Source organism: Hippichthys cyanospilos, chromosome 4 (assembly GCF_059441005.1).
Source record: "Hippichthys cyanospilos isolate Australia breed blue-spotted pipefish chromosome 4, RoL_Hcya_1.0, whole genome shotgun sequence".
Classification (NCBI taxonomy): domain Eukaryota; kingdom Metazoa; phylum Chordata; class Actinopteri; order Syngnathiformes; family Syngnathidae; genus Hippichthys; species Hippichthys cyanospilos.
In genome coordinates, this window is record NC_142372.1 from 17,807,997 (window position 1) to 17,830,015 (window position 22,019).

General features: G+C 40.1%; 2 protein-coding genes across 6 annotated transcripts in view; one reads left to right on the plus strand and one right to left on the minus strand.

Moving 5' to 3' along the window:
- ap1g1 (adaptor related protein complex 1 subunit gamma 1) overlaps nucleotides 1-3,214 on the minus strand; it is an 18,916-nt gene extending 15,702 nt beyond the window's left edge. The window contains exon 1 of one of the 2 annotated variants that reach the window (XM_088412506.1): nucleotides 2,908-3,214. The gene's annotated coding sequence lies outside the window, so the exon portion shown is untranslated. The remainder of the gene's footprint in view (nucleotides 1-2,907) is intronic. The other variant, XM_088412505.1, reaches the window with a different exon arrangement.
- znf821 (zinc finger protein 821) lies at nucleotides 3,052-20,527 on the plus strand. 4 transcript variants are annotated; one of them, XM_088412507.1, is made up of 7 exons: nucleotides 3,065-3,185; nucleotides 3,450-3,554; nucleotides 12,913-13,044; nucleotides 13,177-13,280; nucleotides 15,029-15,127; nucleotides 15,349-15,515; nucleotides 16,350-20,527. In XM_088412507.1, the coding sequence occupies exons 1-7, from the start codon at nucleotides 3,182-3,184 to the stop codon at nucleotides 17,263-17,265; spliced, it is 1,527 nt and encodes a 508-aa protein (XP_088268633.1). In that variant the 5' UTR covers nucleotides 3,065-3,181; the 3' UTR covers nucleotides 17,266-20,527. The 4 variants fall into 4 exon arrangements, with proteins under 4 accessions (XP_088268635.1, XP_088268633.1, XP_088268634.1 ...); XM_088412509.1 differs by lacking the exon at nucleotides 3,450-3,554 and having other exon boundaries at nucleotides 3,052-3,185; XM_088412508.1 differs by lacking the exons at nucleotides 3,065-3,185; nucleotides 3,450-3,554 and adding an exon at nucleotides 4,952-5,315.
- Nucleotides 20,528-22,019: the final 1,492 nt, after the last annotated feature.

The following is a 22,019-nucleotide window of genomic DNA, read 5'->3' on the forward strand; positions in this document are numbered from 1 at the left end:
TCAGTTTATAAACAGCCTAAGAATAGTGTGACAAAATGTCACAGCCAGGGCAAGAAGCAACAATCTTTCTACAAAGGAAATGAATTCATATGATCTAAGACCATTCATGTAAGTTCCAGACCTTACAAAAGAGATCTTCGAGCCTCTTGCTGTGTTGGTTATACCATTACCACTTGATCCAACCCTTACAAAGTGCTGTGTTAATTAAAAATTCCTCACGGATGCAGAACAAGGCAGCATTCTTATATCTTACATTCTTTTGATAGCCGATACCCTCAGGCTACATTTACACTGCAGCCTGGAGTGACCGATTTCCGATTTTTTTTTTTTGCCCTTTACTACCTGTATCTGATGTTTTAATGTCAGTGTGAACGACACATATCCGATTTTTGCAAATGCGACCCAGGGAACTTGGGTAAATGTTCCTGTTGTCATGCAACTTCAGTCTGATCGGCCAGTGTGAACATAGCCTAAATCAGCAGTTGATTCCACTATTGTCATCCAGGGCTAATAACCTCAAGATGGTTGAATCAGAATTTTGTGTGTTCTCTTGGCAGTTCAAAATCTGTCTATATAAAACATTTAAAACTAATTTGAATGACTTTAATGTTAAACAATGCTCACACAGCATGCAATTATGGCAGACTACCATTTCAAACAGTTGTGTGAACACAATATTGATCATTTTGGTCTCTAAAAGAGTGACTTGAAATAGTCTAAGACGATTGGATTTCTCTATGAAGCACCCCTTATCCCACAGTTGGGAGATTAGTTTGATGGGCATCAATACATTTTGTGACATCTAAACGTCAACAGTCTCGCTGATTCTAATTGAAAGCAGTAATCAGACCTTGCTTTCTACATTCAAGAATAAATCACAAAAGGCTTAAAAAACAGCCACTCTAATGGGGTAATGTGCCAGCTGTGCGTATATGTTGCTCATATAGTAATAGTATGTGTGTACTGTGAAATGAGCCTAACAAGCTTTTCTCCCCTCATGAGGTTAGTTGCCCTTAATTTTCTTTCAAGGGGCTAACACCTAGAAACAACAACATGTCAAAGCTTCTGTTTACCACTGGGAAAAGTCAACCTGCCACATCCCATACTATAAGCACTAACAAAAGATTAAATAGGCTTTGAAAATCGCATTCCTGAAGGTTGTGGTGAATTAATGAATTTTCTAAGTAAAAACGTTGTTTCAAAGTCCATCCATCCATTCATTCATTCATTCATTCATTTTCTAGAGACGCTTATCCTCACAAGGGTCTCAGGCTTGCTGGTGCCTATCCCAGCTGGCTTCGGGCAGTAGGTGGGGGACACCCTGAACTAGTTGCCAACCAATTGAAGCACACACAGAGACAAACAAGCTTTCATGCACCCAATCACACCTAAGAACAATTTAGTATCCCCAGTACACCTGCCATGCATGTTTTTGGAATGTGAGAGGAAGCCATAGTGCCCAGAGAGAACACACACAGGCCCAGGGAGAACATGCAAACTCCACATAGGAAGGCCGGAGCAAGGCGGATTTAAACTACGGACGTGCTAACCACTGTGCCACCGAGCTGCTCATTTCAAAAAGTCATCTCCCATAATTCAATTTTTGTGCTTTGTAAACTGTAGATAACAGAAAGTCTAGATGACCCCGAGCGGTTGTAGTTATGGCTGTACTTATACTACACAGCTGTACTGTATATCCACACTCATAAAATTACACCAATACAACAAATAAATAACACACCTCACCAATTAAGGTTCAACTTGCGATGGTCACATGACAAAGCACCAAAAACAAGTTAGCGGTGATTGGTTGTTACCGAAGCCCTAAGCAACTTGTGATGTCATTCTGAATCAACAGCAAGTGGCCAGGTGGCAGCATCATGAGAGGAATAAAATTGGATAAATTGTTCTGCTTAATGCACAGTTCTAGGACACAATATTAATCAGAATGCTGGGCTTATACTACCAGGGCTACATAAAATATATTGTGAGGAAAATTTTTGACTTGACTTCAAGACTTTATGAGTGTATGGGGGGTGGGCACACTAAATAAGGTAGTGAGGAGGGCTTCCTTTTATGCCACGCCAACAGTGCATTTAAATGCAGTTTTGAACATTGTTTTTTTCGCTGTTACGTGTTCTATATGTGCATGATGTTACAGTTAAATCTGCCTTAAAGATTAAACACATTATTTGCACTTGATCCTGCAATGATACTGCATTTTAATGAATGCCTTAAGACTTTTTGGAGTGGGTAGTCCGTCTTAAAAAAGTTAGCGTTCCACATTAAGGTTTTCATTATGAATGGAGCTATCCAAAACTGCAACGATTCTTACGGTGACACAAATGACACCTACACATTTCGGTTAGCATTGAGCTAACACAACTAGCATTCAAAGTTAACACTTGTGGAATAAGTTGTCTACCTCTTGACTGACATTAAAAGATGACACGAACGTTGGATCCCAAACATTTCCGTATTACACACATATACGATCGCGTTTAGAAATGACACCTGAACCTGTCCACTGGATATGATGCGGTTTTAGGCCTTTTATTTAGGCGTTGTTAGCTTGCTACCTGCTCACTCGTTTATACCCCCGTTTTCTTTCAATGCATATCACTGGATGTACACTCAAATGGAGTGTCGATTAGATTAGTCGGGTACCAGCGACTTTCAGATATGATGCTGTCACGGCAATTGTGACTGGGAGTCGCTTAGTATGAATGGTTGTGTGAATGTATCTTAGCATCTGACAGGCACAACCCCGGTACACTGAGGAACACTTCCTATGCAGCGCTTCACTGAGTTGTCAACGTAAATACCAACACAACGACCAACTATTTCCATTAGATCGTGTAATTTCCGCGCGCAGTTTGCCAAGGGCTCCACTCGCGACAAACTTACCAGCCGTGGTGACGCCAGTAAGTGAGTGGAATCGTCTCTATTAGCAATGGAGGGAGGAACACACTCGACATGCAAAATGGTGGCTACTCGAGCCTCAGCACATCTACCGCAGGCGGAGGGTTACACACTGACATGTCCCAAAAGGTTTTGGAGCAAGGTTTGCTCAAGTTTAGCAGCACACAGTAGCATTAGCTTTCATTGGAGGATTTGTTTCAATCGTGGCACCGTTGTATTCCAAGACGCACGCCTGATACGCCTATGATCGCTGGGGAACATGGGTAAAGCTCCGGTTATGTCGTTATGGTTAGAACTCGCTCAGTGTTGTCAAGTGCATGTTCTAATGCATCGTTAATATAAAGAGCTAGCCTGTTGTTAATCAGCTCGCTGACGTCAGTTTGTTGCCGTTTACAACTGAACCGAAGACAAATAACGTTTCTTTTTCATTTGCTGTGCGGTAGATGTGCATGTCGCCTCATATTCGTACACGATTTGCACATTTCAATGATATCATTTTTGTTGATGGGCTTTACTTTCTGCTTAAGCTCCCCCTCCGTCTTCTCCAGCGGAAGAACATCACTTTTCTAGTCCATGTGGTGATGCGGCCCTTTTACTCGTGGCATTCGATGATGACGACTTGTGCTGGAATGGTATGGCACTGGGTGTGTGGCGACGCAGAGCGCTATCTAGTGGCACAAACTATATCCGTTCCACCCTAATTTAATGCCAGGTATAAAATAATAAAGATAGCGTTAATGAAAATAAATGTCCAAAACCCAGCAACTCTGGTTGAGTAGTTGTTTCCGTTATGTATTTGTGTATAGCAAGACGTTTGAGTGTTGATTCAGTGACGACCTACGATCGGTGACCTAATATACTTTATTACTACTAAGCAAGGGCGTATTAGTCATTTGTGGCTCCTCGACTTTCATGTACAGTAACGCAAATATTAAAAAAATGTACCGTGTCTCAAGTCAAGTAAGGAGTAAAATAAAAATGGGAATTCATTTTGGGATTAGCCAAAAAATCAGTCACCTATGTGCTTTTATAGTGTTTGATAAGAACGTTTGTCAGCATTTATTAGAGGTTATACGGAAATACGCAAATATTCGCAATTGAAAACAAAGTCATTCGTGCCTCCATTTCATCTGCAAGCCCCACGGCTGATACTGACTACAGTGTTGTCACAATAAAACGACAAAAAATATGGGTGAAGTTTTCAAAGAAAAACATTTTAACGTTTCTTAATTGCGCTGTTGTTTTATTTAATTATAAAATCTTTGAATAGTTATACCCTACCACTGCAAATCTGCATATCTTGGATATTTGTAGTGATGACACTGTGTTATATACACATGTAAATAAATATGTACAACAAGCGCTAATTAGGGATCACCAACATGGTGGCCATGAGCAACAGGTAGTTCCCAAGGATCACATGAGTGGCTTGCAGCCCAGCTCTAAAAATAGCTTGCAATTCGGTGACTACTGTATGTATATGGTTTCCTAGATCATTAGTTCTGAACGCGTTGTATACTGATACCGATGATCTTGTGGTTTGTAATTACTTTGAGAAACTGTTAGAAACATCTTCACACTAATGAATATCATTCATTAGAAATAAAAATATTATAGAAAGTTAATTTAACACCTGTTACTTCAGAAATGTGCTTAATACCAAGTCGCTGATTCAAAGATTGGTGATTCTTGAGCTAATGTAAAGTAGTTGCTGATGTGTCCTATTGATTGTTGTCCTATTGATTCGAGCTTTCCTTTTTTATAATCAAATAAATTAATAATTTAAATAAACCACGGCATTGTAGCTCCTCTCTCTTGATTCGAGATTCAATTTTATTACACAGTTCACGTATTTCATGTGAACTCGTTTCTTCAAATAGGACATTCTCCTTTCTTTTACTTGCTAGTTGCTAGCGCAACTGTCATTGGTGCTAACACTTCCGTTTTGCTTCTACCTATCCCACAATTCACTGCGGCAGGGTTTACGTGACAGATCAGCTGAGCTTGAGCGTCTCCGCAGTGAGCACGCGCCCGTCCGCGGCGTGCACGCGCCCATCAGCGGCTCGTCATCTGAGCCGCTCGCTCGATCTCTGTCGGCGTTTGAAAAAGGAATCAATCAATTGGATATACCAATTTATTTTCAAAACCACTGCAAGAATGTGACGCTGCGTGTGGATTCGTTTTTTATTATATTTTATTTGTTTGTTTTTTTGCTTTTTTTTTGCGATTTGGAAACAAATCATTTTCCACCTGGACCGGTGCGGGAGGGAAAGCGTCCTGGGGGTTCGGAGGGGATTCCGCATCTTTTTTCTTTTTCTTTTTTTCTTTTCATTCCTTGGGAGTGGACCATAATATGTCCAGGCGAAAACAGACCAACCCCTTCAAAGTTGGCTGTAGGTATTTCAGTCTTTGTGTGCAAGTGCAGTACGTTTTTTGTTTGTTTGTTTGTTTTGTTTTTGTTGTTTTAATATTACAACGTATAGGACTGCTTGGGTTAATCTGGCTGTTTATGTGACTGTCACTAGAATTATGTGAGGTGTACCGAAAGGGTTTTATCTTGTAAAATCGGAAGGTAATACAGTTAAAACAGTCTTTGAATTTGAGTCTTGAAGCGTGAGCTTGATGCAGCTCTGCCTGAGATATCTGCAGAAGCTTGTTGGTCAGCCCTCGAAATACGTGGAGCCAAATGAAATGGAAATTGTTTGTTAATGTATTTATTTACAGTGGCTAGTTTCTTCATGTTTAAATTTGTTTCTATGATTGTCTACAAATTGCCCTGTGATTGGTGGTGTAATTCTTTCACCTTCGGGATGGGGTATGGTAAAGACCCCTCCAGCCCCCCATCCAACAGGCAGAGTGGTCGAAAATTGATTGATGCATGTGTTTGGTTAGAGCCGTCAGAGGGTAGTATAGTATTGAAGGGGTGCTCCTATTTACAGTTTACCTATAAAGAAAACCACTTTTGGAAACATGTGAATGTACAGTAGTGCCTGGACTTACAAGTTTTATTTTTTCTATGACCATGCTCATCACTCAGTTCATAGTTAATCATTGAAACAAATAGAAATGTTATTATGCTATTACTGTTCAAAAACTAACGATTTTAAAAAGAAAATGATCACACTACAGTATTCTATTTTTAAAAAAACATGGAATAATTACATTAATAATGAGAAAAAAACATTCGATCATGATTTTATGCTTCATTACCAATTGACATTTTGTGCTACTCTTTCTAATGTGTATGCTTTGGCCATCAAGGAACGGTGTAAAACATAACAAAGCTGGTCTTTTTTTTTAGCTCAAGCTAAATTGAGTCGTCTTTCACAGAGAACAATAAATGTATATCAGTGAGTATTGTTATATTGTGCATCAACGTGTGTTGCTTCAGCATTTGTGTTCATTATTGCTTCACTGAATGATAACTATGGTACTATGACATCAGTTGTATTTTCATAAGCTTGCCAATGACATTTTACTTAGTGAGTTAAACTCACGAGTCCGGCTTTGGTTAAATAATGTAGTTTTGTATGCTCAAATGAACCCCTTAGCAAATTTGTTTGTTTGTTTGTTTTAAATGTGAATGATTGCCCGCAGTTGCCTGGTGACCATTCCAGGATGTACTAACCCTAACCCTGTAGTCGCCTTTTGCTCAGATTCCACCTCACACATGCTTTAGGGCGGAAGGATTTATCATTTTGGGATGGAAATTGTGATCTCAATTATTGAAATTTTGTGATTACTTAGGTTGCATTTCTTTATTTTCAGCAGTTAAAGGCTAGTCGGGCAGGCCATACAAACCTATAATTTCCTAACTGGTTAAAAAGTATCGCAACTATGTCACAGTGTCACCCTTCATCCTCCTTTGCCAACTGGTCTCGAACACTAGGTGCTAAGATAACATGCTTTGTACGATGTCTATCTATGAACAGCAGCTACAAGTTGTATGGTGCAGGTCTGTTCTTCCTAGTAATTCTCACCCCAGTGGTGGCAAAGAAGATATGCTTCTACAGTTCGCGCTGTCTCTTAAGGCCACAGAGAGCCTAAGATGGCAACATAAAAAAGAGGATCTGAGAAGATGGAGAAGCTAAAGCTAAACTAATGTGGAATGCCCAGTTTCAAAAGACCAAAATAAGTGCTTCGCTTTACAGTACTCTTTTCATAGAAGTCTTGCTCGAGCTGCAATAGGGCAGAGACCAGCTATGATCAGGAATCCAGGATGTGCTATAGCAAATAGATTGATGTTTTACACTGAGACAAGATGCTTTCAGAGTAGATTGCCTTATTGAACTGCTGCATCAGTACTCCCATTTTCAGACTATCTTTAGTTCTAAGGTGTTTTTCTCTTGAGCAGCATGACATCATGGATTGTAGAGCTTCATCACATCTGATGTGGGGCTGAGTTTTGCATGATATTAATCACATTTCTGGTGTCCCAGATTCAGGACAGGACAGCTAATAAAATCAGCCATTGGGTGTTACTTTGAAATGTCTATCCGGTCTTTGTGCATTGATTAACCCCTCATGAGTTGAGTGTGGGGCGCCTCGGTGGCACAGTGAATAGCACGTCCACCTCACAGTTAAAGGGATCCACCTTGGGTGTGATTGGGTGCGTGAAAGGTTGGCAACCAGTTCAGGGTGTCCCCAGCCTACTGCCTGAAGCCCGCTGGAATCGGCACCAGCAAGCCTGCCACCCTTGTGAGGATAAGCGGCTACAAAAAATGGATGGATGGATGGATTTGAGTTTGATGACAGAATAATATAGCCATGTTCTCACCACTGTAAACCAGTTCCGTTTTTTTTTTTTCACTGGTTTGATGGTAAACCCTGATCTGGCTTGTGTTTGGACCACAATGTGTGTAGCCAAAATAGCAGGTGTGACATCATTGCTGCTCGATGCACTATGACCTGTCACTGCAAGGAATTCAACTACAGGACACAACTTTGTCTGAAAGCTGACAGTCGTCTGTTTGGGATGAACATTGAACCACATGTGTTCTATCGGGCACATTAACAATTAAATAAATAATTATTATTATTGATGAAATGTTTGCAGTATCATTCCTATTATGCTGAATGTTCCAAATCATTATGTTGTTCCGGTATCATTTTACATTGAATAAGGAAGAAACAGTGCAAAAGCCTGTCTAAAGTCTTCTAACAAAAGCTATCTTATCAATGTTAGCTAATATACTTGAGCCTACCAGCACTAGTTAGAATGCCCATGCATGTTGTAATGCCCATGCAAATGGTCAAAGGAGAAAGTGAGGATGGTGACCTCAAGTGGATAAAAAATAATGCCTTATTTCCTGTAGCCCACCTGATGAGCTCTTGTGACAACCTAATGTGTGGCACAGTGATAGGAAATTATTGCTGTACTTTACTGTAATGTATTACTGAGTAAACATAAGACTAAAAGCTCCTAAGCATAGTTTCTCTCTCCGGGTGTTGAAATACATGTTGCACTTGTGACCACGGTAAGCTTGTATGAGCTAATGAGCTCATTCGCTACCCTGCGACAGTCTTCCAAAGTCACCAAAGTCCCTCAAGCAGGCCTAATTCCATGTAATGTCACTGTGCCTGCGGAGATTATTTGTGAGCTCTTCGAGTTCCGGCACACTGATGTCGTTCATTGTTTGACACATCTTTCCTTGTCACGTAACAACTTCTTTGGAGGAGCAGACCACACAGGCTGACTTATACATACACACAAAAGAAGCTGCTAGATAATTGTGTACATAGCAGCCGCAAAACCCTACCCATCTTTATGGAGGACCTTCGGCTTGATTGATTATTGATTAAATGGGAGTATGGGATTTTCTATCCATTGATGTTTGACCTCTGTCCTCAAGCAAAAAGTTTTTTGTCATGGTTGCAGTCAGGGCCCCCAATTCTTGTTGTTGGAGCAATAACTGGATTTATCATATGAAAAAATGTCCATTAGCAGAATTATGGTTAAAGCCACAGTGTGCACATGGCCCGCGTGGTGTTTATGTACATTTCTGGCAATTTAAAGTTGCTGTATTCTATTCCCAATTAGAAACTGATTGCAAGAAAACCCACCCCCTCCAATCGTCTCGTGTCTGTTGGCTGTTGAGTTTGTCTCTTTGTCTGGATTCAGTCAGACACTGCGTCACCTCCTGCATACAGACACACAGACACTCACAGATAACATCACAGTGGCAAAGACTGATGGAGGGAGGGAGGGTGGAGAGACAGATGTACAGACACAGACAAACAGCGGGGGGATGGGGCATCTCCCACACATCAATCACGAGGCTGTGTGAAGCTTGCTTGTCGTGCTGGTTCATAGTTCAGCACTCAGACACACTCCGGGAGTGCAAATAAATGGGGTTCTATGGGAAAAATGCTCAAACTGGGTTCACACGTCAGGTTTATTTGGTCAGAAGTCAGTAGCAAAGTAGTTGATTGGCAAACCTGCTCAAGACATTGGGCTGGGCAATCGGTCATGGTTTCGGTTTGGGCTTTTCATAAAAACACAATAATCGTCAACAAAATTATTAATGTGCTATACAGCATTGTGTGTAATTATAAATTCCCGTGTTCTCAAGGTACTCTGAATGCAACCGTGTTGCTCGCAGCAAGCATAAAAACAGTTAGCGTTTACTGTAAATCCAAAACATAAAACAAAAATAATTACACTTACTGGTACTTTATTTTAGAAACGTTGCCAGTGCTAACGTTAACAGTGACTCGAAAATCTTACCTTTGAATTTCAGCAGTTATATTCTTCAAATAACATATTTGAACACAAAAACAAAAGTGACAAACAAATTATATTAATAAAGTTAAATCACAACTTTTGTATTATTTTGTTTTAATGCATGGCAAGTATGGCAAGAACAGTAAATATTTCCATCCATCCTTTTTCTATAGCCTCACAAGGGTTGCATGCTTGCTGGTGCCTATCCCAGCTGACTTGGGGCAGTAGGTGGGGGACACCCTGAATTGGTTGCCAGCCAGTTGCAGAGCACATAGAAACAAACAACCATCCATGCACCCAATCACACCTAAGGACAATTTAGTATGTCCGATACATCTGCCATGCATGTTTTTAGAGTGTGGCAGGAAGCCGGAGTGCCTGTAGAGAACCCACGTGGGCTCGGGGAGAACATGCAAACTCCACACAGGAAGGCCAGAGCCAACTGGAGTTGAACTCTGGTCCCTTAACTGTGAGGCGGGCGTGCTAACCAGTGTGCCACCGAGCTATTGTGGTTTATTGTAATTATATTAGGATTATTACTTTACTTACTGGACATTTATTTTCTAGCTGTTCTTTTAAGTTATATTCCAAGTTGAGTTTTGGGAGATCAATCAAGCACTTTGTCATTGTGTTTACTTATCATGATTTCAACATCAATCAAAGAAATTGTGATTGTTTATTGTTTTGCCTCCCCATAATAGCCCAGCTCTACTGAGACATTTAACCCCAATGTGCGCCGAACGTCAGGATTTGGATTGCAACTCTACCTGTCTATTCACTCTCAAGTGACAGGAGGAAAAGAAAAACGGGCTTGTAAGCCATCATTAATTTTCAAAGGGCTTTGTTTCCCAGGAAGGAAAGCTGAACACATTTTTGCGGGGTCAAGTGCGATAAGTGAAGGCGGAGTTAAAAGGAGTCACATATGGGCAAAGCTCAGTCCTCCCCAGAGCTGGCCGTGTAGCTATGAAAGTGGTGGGAGCTGCACACAAGGGCGGCCGGGCTGTTGGGTGTGTGGGTGGTAGTGAGAGAGAAGAGAAGAAGGCTGGCGAGCTTCAGGGAAAAAAAAAAAAAAAAAAAAAAAAATGAGACCGCAACCTACTTCCCCCTGTGGGACTGCAGCATGTATCAGGCTGTATGTGCGTGCGTGTGAAAGAGTTGTGGGGGGTTGGGATGCAAATGAAGTGTGCACGTATGTCAGCAGGCTCGGCTGGCATCGTATTCATTATGTCTCAGCGCAGGATGGCTGATGGAAAAGCGGCCTGATCTGCATTGTTTTGCTTCGCCTCTGGATTCCAAAGGTCTATGTAAATACTTGGTGATGATTAACTAAGTGGTTGACAGGTTTTTGATGATGGCTGGTTTTTCATTTGAACGGCCCAAAAGTGTTGATAATCGAATTAAAGGGCAAAGTGGCTTCTGAGGTGAGGCTTGCTCGCGCCACTTTGTTCCACGAGAACGATGCTGCATGCACTAGTGTTGAAAAATTAATGACTTCTTATGGTAAATAAGGCAGTAAAGGCAGATTTCATGTTGCTATGGAGATCAAGTCTGACATTGTTGTAACTGAATACATTTTTGGTATGTTAAAACTCTACGCAAATATTATGGGCTGTCCCCATCAGTAGTTTTCTCAAGAGTGCAGTTTATATTAGTCCATATATATATATAAATATATACATATATATATATATATATATATATATATATATATATATATATATATATATATATATATATATATATATAAATATATACACATATATATATATATATATATATATATATATATATATATATATATATATATATATACATATATATATATATATATATATATATATATATATATATATATATATATATACACACACACACACACACATACATACATACATATATATATATATATAAATATGTATATATATATATATATATATATATATATATATATATATATATATATGTATATATATTTATGTATATATATATATATATATATATATATATATATATATATATATATATATATATGTATATATATTTATGTATATATATATGATGTATGTATGTATGCAGTAAAGATAAAAAAAAAGGCCACACACCCCTGTTCAGTTTTTTAGGTTTTTTTGACCCATGATGTGAACCACAAGATTAAGAATTTCAAAACCCTCCCCATTTTTGAAAAGAAATCAAATAAAAAAAATCTTATTGGCGCAAAACAATATCTTCCTCAACACATGAAAATTTGGCGATAATTAAGTGAAGTTGGGGACTGTTTTTCTTCAAATGAGGTTGAAGCATTTTTCCACCGGAGTCGAATTATGAACCGGTCCATGTGGCTCGAAAGCAAAAAACGAAAATAAGCGGAAAGCCTCGTAGAACGGCTGAATTTATTTGCAGTTGGGGCACTAATAAAAATAGCAGGTGTAATGATTCAATTTAACATGAGTTTATCTTTGATTGAACACAGCCACATTCACACTTATAAAAGGGTGTGCACAGTTATGGCAATATTGCCCCTGACTCATAAATAGGCTTGTGTAGACATTTTATATCCGCTGTCTAATTGTAGGTATATTGGCACTGCATTTTTTCCCTGATTTCAATTCTACTTGTTCTTGTAGTATCATTTAGTGAAACAAAGAAATATAATATTACAAAAGGCCTTATAGTGAAAAATAATTTGTACCTTAGCTAAATCATAAAGCAGCTTATGACCTTTTGGTTAGCATGTTTGCCTTACAGTTGAGAGGTGCCAGGTTGAAATCTTAGCTCTGTTCTTCACATGTGCAGTTGGCATGTGCTCTATGAAAATAGAAGGATGAAACAAATGTACCGTAATGAAATAACTGCTGAGTTTGTCTACACTATTCCAGCTGTAAAAAAATGTGTTGTACGTATTAGCTGGTATTACATTTGAATATTTTCATGAGCTTTTCTTACTGTTAGTGATTACAGCAATGTGCCCAGGCGTTTTTAGCTGACGTGAATTATTTTTCTAATTTATTTTGGAGCTGATTTATGGCCCAACAGATACAATATTTTTTGCACTATCATTATAAATGTGTCAGTGAGTTTAATGACTGGCAATGCGGCTGAAATCCTCCCATATTAAACCGTTTTATCATTGATCAGTCAAGATAAAGCAGTCTCGTTGTTATGATTTCTGTCAGAGGGCTGTTATTACTTTGAAAAGAAAACTGTGGCACCAGTGAAAACACTAAGAATGCTATTTGGACTTACCTGAGGACCATGCTTTTCCCCAGGGCCATTCCACACTTCCGGCGTCACGGGATTTCAGCATACGATTAACATGGACGGCAGAGACGAGTTCACCGAAGACAGTGAGTGCTGCAGCAACAACTCGCAGGAAGTGCTCGGACACGAGAGCGCCACAGGTATAGAACGGCGAGGGGGATGCGGCAGGGATGGGCAACAATCCTCGCGCTGAGGGGGCGTTAGTGAGAGTAAGCCCTGCCCTGTGCTCTGTCGTCTCGTCTGTATTGATAGGGCTGTGTTTGCCTCCATAGAAGACAGCGAAAGTGACCCGGACTCCTCGTCCAACACCTCGGCCGACGACCACATGACTGCCAAGAGGGCGCCGTGTCGCCTGCAAGGAGCGGGAGTCAAAGAGGTGAGAGGGATGGAAGGAAAGAACCTGGAAGGAAAGAACCTCGTTTACGTATCAAGGCATTAAAAGGGAGGCCAAGTCAAATATTGTATTGTCACTAATGTGTCCAGTGCACCCACACTTATCAAAACATAGCATTCTGATTAATATTGCTTTCGTGGAATTTTAATGAAGTAGGTAGTAAAATCTACAATGACCAATCACGGCTCAGACTACGAATGTCACATGACCAAGCTCGGGAAAGAAGTCAGCCAACCCTAATTGACAGCAAAATGAGATGGCCAAAAACGGCTGGAGTTTGATTGCTTCATATTCCACAGTTGCAATATCATTCAGAATGTCGAGATTGGACTGGTAGGAGTGCATATATAAAGTACACAGGGGAAAAAAAATTGACTTGACAGTGACCCCATGAGTATTTTCATTTGTGGTAGGCATTTGCAAATTCACTTATTCACTGACTTTTTTTGAGGACCTATCCCCCATTAAATGTTTTGTGTATGTGTATATGTGTGTGTGTGTGTGTGTGTGTGTGTGTGTGTGTGTGTGTATATATATATATATATATATATATATATATATATATATATATATATATATATATATATATATATATATATATATATATATATATATATATATATATATATATATATATACTGTATATATATATTTGTGTTTGTATCTTTTTTCTATTTCCCTGCTTATTTGTGGTTTTTCAAAAATCCTTTTTTTCAAGGCAGTTAGAAGGAGATGGAATCATTTGATGAAAACAATTGTCAGGCCATATTCATGAACACTTGATGCAAACACCTGTCACTCAGTTAACTTGATCTGCAACGTTTTTTACTTTTGTTGAAATTTCAGGATGAGGATAAGAGAGCCCATATCCAACTGTACAATGATTTAGTACTTTTTCGCACAAATTGCTTGTCTCCAACCATGATTTGATGGACACAGTTCACAACAGATTGCCCAGGACATGCACTTGTATGCCTTTCTGTGATTCTTCCAATTTGTATGTATTCCTTTTGCAACCTGTTGATGACATTCTGTGGTAGTCTTAAGCCTGGTGTCTACATCCCCCCCTTTTCTGTCCTGTTTAAGCCATGAACAACAATAAGCAAAATGTTTAGGTCTCGTTTTGGTCTCATGACACCAAATATGCTGACATGATTTTTTTTTTTTTTTTTTTAATGCCAACACATTGCCAGTTCAAGAGCAGATATGCCGTTAAGTTAGGTGGACAGCATATCGCAATGTTGGCCAAAATGGTGAGTCCATGAGATGGATGAAAATGGATGAATTTAGTCTGATTCATTCTTATTCCACAGACGCCAAATGCATCAGGATATGGTGTTATTTTTACCTAATACAACATGTTCTTTATTTGCGTTACATTCCGCTTCAACAACAAGTGAAAGACAGAAAAAGAAGCTCCTTTTGCTGTCTGATTGCAAATGTTCTCTATTTCAGCGTCAGAATGAGTCACGTCTAAGATGCTACAGTGCACCGTGTCACTATGACTGAGTCAGAGCGCCTCACTTGCACATTTAACATATCATTAAACAGCACTGGCAGAAAGGCTTCAGGAAGTGGGCGAGAGGGGCAGTAGGCCACGTCCTTCTCCTCAGGATTTGACCCGTTTAGGGGGCATGGCCTGACTATGTTTCCAGAATTCACTCGAAACTCGCACTAAAGCAAGTGTTGAATGTAAAATATGTATTTGAAGGGCAATCATTTTTCCGCAGGAGAACGAGGAAGGCTCCGAGCACAACACCAACTTGGTATGCCCTCTGTGCACACTGGACTTCAGCAGCCCAGAAAAGCTCATCTCACATGTTTACCAGGTGAGCCACACACTCCCTTGTCTTTCAACAATTATGTGAAACATACACTATATGAAGCTACATCATGAAATGTAAACACTCAACGATATGTGTATGTTAGAAGACACACTGATGTTTCCATAAATATTATGAGTTTTGTTTTTTTATTTCTAAATACTAGCCATCATTGTGATTTATATTTCTTTCTTTCTTTATCTATTTTTTGGGTCTGTGTTATACAGCACACCAGCCTGATGAGCAACACCAAGAGCTACGTGTGTCCTGTTTGTGGGCGGGCCCTAAGCTCGCCCGGCTCGCTCGGACGCCATCTTCTCATCCACTCAGAGGACCGTCTCTCCAACTGCGCCGTGTGCGGCGCTCACTTCACGGACACTGACAACTTCAACAGGTGCTAATAAGCTCATGCAAGCATTTACCGCTGGTGGATTCCATTTAGGATGTAGCAATATCTCAAAGATGATCAATGATAAAAGAATGCACGTGAGCTCAGTTTTGAGCTTCGTGGCAAAGTCTGTGAATACTTGTGTGATTTCTTAGTTGCCTATTTTTATTAAATCCCCCCAAAAATATTTAAAAAAACACGTTTCACATTTTCATAATAGGGTATTGTGAGCAGAAAATTCAGAGATTGATACAATTTGGAATGAGGCTTGTAAAATGAGTGCATCGGGTTCAGCATGGTTCAGTGGTGAAGTCTTTCCACTGAGAGGTTGTGGGTTCCACCCCCCGACCATTGTGACCATGTCAAAGTGTCCCTGAGCAAGGCACTGAACCCCCCTGATGCTGCGTCATCAGTACGTAAAAGAGTTGTCAGTGTAAAGCTGTAAGTCTGTTTACCAAAATGAGGAGAAAGTGAAGAAACTTTACGGTTGCACTGAATGTTGCAGGCTCCTATCGTTTCAGCTAGCAGCATTAACATTTGTTAAACGCCACTCATTTGAATTCTCCTGAAGCTTTTGTTTTGCTTTTTGTTTAATGGCAGCCGCATAATCTGAGCTCACAAAAGCCAGCTCTATAGTCTCATTTGTTGACTCTCATGTTACTCACATGTTCATGCCCCACCTTTTTTAAGCACAAATGAACTACTTGGTGGGAGAATCAGTTCTAAAAATATTAGATGCAAACCTTGGGTAGTGTATTAAACTGTACCTGGGTTTTGAATTGTGAAAAACATTCCTGGCTGAATCTTGGCTTTGTCTGACGCTTTTACCTTTTACTGAAGGGAGAAGCTCAAGGATGTCCTGGACACGACTAGGTTGGAGGTCCCCGGCGGGAGCGACACCTGTCCCCTGACCCACTCGCTTTCCAGCACTCCCATTGGCAGTCCAGGACCGGGCCCTCCTTCTTGTCATGGGCCGGGACCAGGCCCCAGCTCCTGTCAGGGCCCTCAGTCATGTCAAGTCCACGACCCCACCGGCAGCCTATGTCAAGGCCATCGAACGTGCCACATGTCCGGTCCGTGTCAAGGACCCTCGAGCCAAGGCCCCTCGTTTCCCTCCCTGCCAGACAGTCTGCTGTCAGAAGGGCCGTCGCTGGCATCCATCCCCGACGCCCTCTCCTCCTCCTCCTCAGGTCTTCCTCCCATCCCGGACATCCTGAGTCCCATGCCCGTGTATCCGGCCGGCGTGCTCCTGGTCTGCAACAGTTGCGTGGCCTACCAGCAGCTGGTAGAGGCCCAGTCCCCCATGCGCAAATGGGCCCTGCGCCGCAAGAACGAGCCCCTGGAATCCCGCCTGCACCGACTGGAGCGCGAGCGCACGGCCAAGAAGAACAAGCGGGCGTGCGAGACGGACGAGGAGCGCGAGCTGCGGCGTCTGCGCGACCGCGAGGCCAAGCGCATGCAGAGGATGCAGGAGTCGGAGGAGCAGCGGGCGCGCCGCCTGCAGCGGGACCGCGACGCCATGCGCCTCAAGCGGGCCAATGAGACGCCCGAGAAGCGACAGGCCCGGCTGGTACGCGAGCGCGAGGCCAAGAGAATCAAGCGGAGGCTGGAGAAGATCGACCCAGCGCTGCGGACGCAGATCGAGCACGACCCGGCCGCCATGGCTGCGCTCACGGCCGACATGAACCTCTTTCAGTTCCCCTGCTCCGTGCCTGTCCCTTCCATGAGCAATGGACTTTTCATGAAGCTGCCCTAAAAGGACGGCAGCTGTGACAAACGCTCTATATATCAGGGGTGTCCAGACTTTTTCTTTTAAGTGCCGTACAGAAAATCGTAGTTAAGTAAACAAGGGCCACTTTGGCATTCTCCATTAAATTCCCTTTAAAGTGAAACAACAGAGAAGACTGATGTCGATAGTCGTTCCGAATTTGAAAAAGCAAAATTGTCACGATATAAAATGAGGCTTCGGGATTGTGAAAAATCAAGCTGCTGTAAAAATGTTTCCGTTACATGGATGGATGGACATTCAAATGCAAAAATATAGCCACTTAAATCCTCCGCGAGCTGAAATATATTTCACAATCCACAAAAAAAAAAAGAAATAAATTCAATAAAAATAGTGAAGTATCCAAAAGTATTCTTCTCTCTGTGACAAACATACCTGACCAAAAACACCATCCTACATACTGGCTGTCAAGTCACTTTGACACAGCAAGGTCCACAATTCATTGCTACATACCATACCGATCCTTGTCTTTGCACATGTTTTCAACAATTCACACATTAATTAGTATTTAGAAACACATCTCTGAATTCACTTTACAGGGTCTTTAATTTATTTAACACACTGAAAGTGGTGGGACTACTTTTAGTGTGTCTGCAATTACTTTTATATCTTAGGTGATAAAGCAAAAAGCCAAGGAAGGCGTTATGAATGAGTGCTTTTTTTTTTCCCCTTGGTGTGGAAAGTTAGTAGTACAAGTAGTACAAGGCAAAAAAAAAAGTACGAGCCGCTTAAAAATGGACAGTGGGCCCAAAATGGTTCCGGACCATGGTTTGGACACCCCTGCTCTAATTTATTCCAAGTGTCGCGAATGTTCTACATGGTATGGATGTCTACCTTCAAAGCATGTTGTAAAGAGATTGAACCTGTTTGTTCTACTTTAATTTGCACACGGACCCCTCAGCGGTGGGAGTTGGAGGTACGGGGGAAAGTCCCCACTCCGCCCTCCTCACTGGTTCAGTTCCAGTCTGGTTCCGCTTCCTGAAGACATTCTACCTCAGCCCTTCTTGACTGAATGACGGCCCTATTTTACTGCCTCCACTTAATGGGACCAAAAGGTATTTTTGGGCAACCTTCCTTCTCTTTTGTCTCACTCCACTTTGGGTAGCAAAGGGGTGGAAAACAACTACGCCAAGTTGGAAACTTTCCATGTAAATTAATGGGATTTTATCAGACTTTACTGGGAATTGCAGGCATACATTACAGTGCCTTGAATTCATTCCGTGATCAGTCATAACTCACCTGGCAGAAATTTAATTTTTACTTCTACTGTAGAATTTAATGAACAAAACGGTCATTAAAAAAAACACAGTAGTTCTTCTTAACAGAGGCTAAATAATTAATGCCCGTGAATATTTATCAGTCTACCTATTTTGCGCCACCCTTTGTTTTCACATATTTTCTTTGCTTAAAGGATTGTAATGCTAAACCGATGCTAACGTAAGCCTGACTTTGGCGTTTTGAATTGTTTGTTAGGATTAAGCTAACCAACCTAAAGCTACATGGGTGTTGCAATGAAAACGTGCTTTCACGGATTGTCTTTATCCATTTAGCCACTAAAGTCTCATAAAACTTTGCTTTGGTGCCATCTGCTGACATCCTGGTGCCAAATGAGGGGCTGGAGCGTCATTGCCATAGAAAAGTGCTTTGCCGCAATGTGGCATCTATAGGTAATTTTTTATGTGATGACATATTACGCCATTTTTAATCGTAGAATTCACAAGGTGTTATTTCAGGGTTGGTGTTTTTTCCCCCATGGAAAGTTTCCAAATTTTGCAAGACCACGCTACTTTTTCTACTTCTTTCTCCTGTCTCTGCTCCTGTTTCTCAAGTAGATGTTACCTCACAACAACACATACTTTCAGATACATCGCAATCCATTGAAGTAGAGCGGGAAACTTGTTAACTTTAGCAGCTCACTTCAACAAGTGAAACCGACAGTATTATATAATCAGCAGTGGAACCTGTCATTGTTATGTTATGCCAGTCATTTTCACAATTATAGTTTACAGAAGGCTACATTGTGACCTAGTTTACTAACTTCCGGTTGAATTTTTTTTATTTTATTTTTTTTTGTTTGTCAAGTTTCACTTTTGAATTGAACTACTAAAATATTCAAATCAACGTTTCCATGATATTCTAATTTATTGAGATGAACCTGTAAATATTGATTTGTTGTGATGCATCAATCCAGGGACTGGTCCTCAAGTCACAATTTTGTAACATTTCAGGTAATGGCATATTTCAGTTTCATAAGTGCTTACATATTCTTATTTTTTTAATCACTTCACGCACTGTATGTTTCCCAAATAGTCGCCGTTGCTTGAAATCCACTTGAGACTTCACGAGCACAGTACTCAAGTTGCTTCCTTGCAGCGTCCGTATGGAAAGCCGTTTGAGTGTTTAGTCTATGTGCTATGGGTAGAGCAACTTCATATTCAAATTGAGGTAAAACTGTGCCCTAGTTAACAACTGTGCTGTGTAACATAAAATTATTCTATTAAACAAACATCTAGCGCTTCACAAGTAGTGAACAGATGTCAATTTAAAAAAAAGTGCCCAGCAACATTTAGTTATCTTAATAGTATGCCACAGTTGTTCGACCAGTGAAGTCCACCAGTACCAGGGCCTTAAGTGGGATATTAACTCATTCAATGCTAGGGACGTATTTTCACGTTTTGTAAGAGTCCGGACATCCAATCACACTTATCCCAGACACTTAAGTATCGATTTAATACTTAAGTATCTGAAAACTAATGTACTTAAGTATCGATTTAATACTTAAATATCTGGGATTAACTAGCCGGACTATTAAAAAAAAAAAAGTGAAAATACGTCCCTGGCATTGAGTGAATTAAGCATCTAGAGTAAATGTTTAAACAGCTTTCCATAGATTTCACATCCATCCTGGCACATATTTCTGCAGTAAATTATGAATATTTTTACCCTAGTGTTATTTTATTTTTTTAGCAAACAATGTTTTTATGTTTCTTTTTTTTTTTTTTTGCCTTTGCATCTTTGTGTTTGACTTACAGTTTTCACGTTTACAAATGAGGTAATGACCAATGAGCAGAGACAACAATAACTGGTTGTGTTTAAGTCACTCCGAAGGCCACACTGGCGGGTGGAAAGGAAACTGTGAAACCAGACAATTTGATGAGAATAAAGTCAGATAACACTGCAAAAATCACGTTGTCATGTTGTAGAAATAAAGTTTTGTTGATAAAAACCAGAACTGCATTAGTTGACACCATGGTTCCCAATTTCCAAGTAGACGGTTCAGGGGAGATCGAAAGTTTGGGCACCCGAGGTAAAAAAAATAAAATAAAAAGTGTGTTAAGATGGAAAACTCATCAACGTCAAATTGTATATTAATCATTTTTATGATATAGCTCAAAAAGATGGCCAAACTTTTGATCTCCACTGTAACTATTGCATCACAAATATAGTTAATAGTAGGCCTATAGTGTTTATCAAAAATGAGGCAGAGGTTTTACCCTAAACTGCACATTTTATGTTATTATAAGTCCCTGTGACTTATGCAGTTTGAGCATTAAAACTGCACGTAAATACAGTTATAGGGAATTTTTAAAAATGACTTTAAAGGTATGGCAATTGTACATATAATCTATTTTTATGAGGATGAGTCCTAAGTATACAAAAACAGAAGTAGTTCAAGATTTAAATGCAAATGTCTTGAATTTAACTTTCGTCCTGTGTTAGCGTTCTCTTTCCATCGACGGTATTAATGGGTCGGTTTTGAAATAACCCATAAAATACCCTATAAAACAATTGCTTATCATCCATTTTGTTTCTTACCATATGGTTACTTTGTTAGGATTTTCTTCTCAGGAACTTCGCTTGCAGATTTGCCTCATGGCTAGACTTGTACACTCCCAAAAGAAGACCAATGTAGGCTGTACTTAAAAATGGACTATTATTGTAAATGGGCTCAACTTAAAAAACTGAAATCCCTTTTCAGAAATTTTTAAAATTACAACTAGGAAAATAGTCAATCGTATTCCAAAATAATTCAGTTTAGAAAAGTTTAAAATTAACCCATTATAACTGAATTAAGATGGATTAAAAAAAAAAATAAAAATTGTGACAGACCTTTTTTGGGGGAGAATTGGGTAATGCTGGTATCCCACTGAGGAGCTAACGCTGGCAAGCTGGCAGCTCTTTTGATTTCTTCCAGGGTTCGTGCAATGTCGCCAGTGGTCACTAAAAGGGCATCAGCTGTCTCCACAAGGTCGCTAGACATTGAAGGGACAATGTGTAAGATATAGATTATTTTTCATTAAAATGGAATACATTAACTATAAATTTTAAAAAACTTGCAAATAAATGTGTTCTTAACGAACAACAGTATATTTTCAATATAATAGTGGGTCTAGTTATCTTTAAATTATATTCCATGGGGGTTGGCACTCGTCCGGAGGTTGCCATGTCTGTTATTGCTACGGACAATGGTAAATGCGCACCTTCTGCTGTCCGTTATGAATAACTGACAAATCTTACACAGTGTCCCTTTAAAAAAATAAAAAAATCAATTACTTTTTTTTTTTGCTTATCCATGCCAATGAAAAGAATAAATCTGAAGTTTGACATTCTCAGGACAGAGGCCACAGCTGGCCACACCACGGTCCTCTCCCCTCAAACGTCAACAATTCTTTAGCTTAGTTAGCTTCACAATTAGCATAAATTAACTAACTAATCAATTGAAG

What these genes read in the sequence shown, in the direction of transcription:
- znf821 (XM_088412507.1), top strand. An exon ending in TGACGACTTGTGCTGGAATG is followed by an intron (nt 3,555 to 12,912) that starts GTATGGCACTGG and finishes GCTTTTCCCCAG; the next exon opens with GGCCATTCCACACTTCCGGC. An exon ending in TCATCTCACATGTTTACCAG is followed by an intron (nt 15,128 to 15,348) that starts GTGAGCCACACA and finishes TGTGTTATACAG; the next exon opens with CACACCAGCCTGATGAGCAA.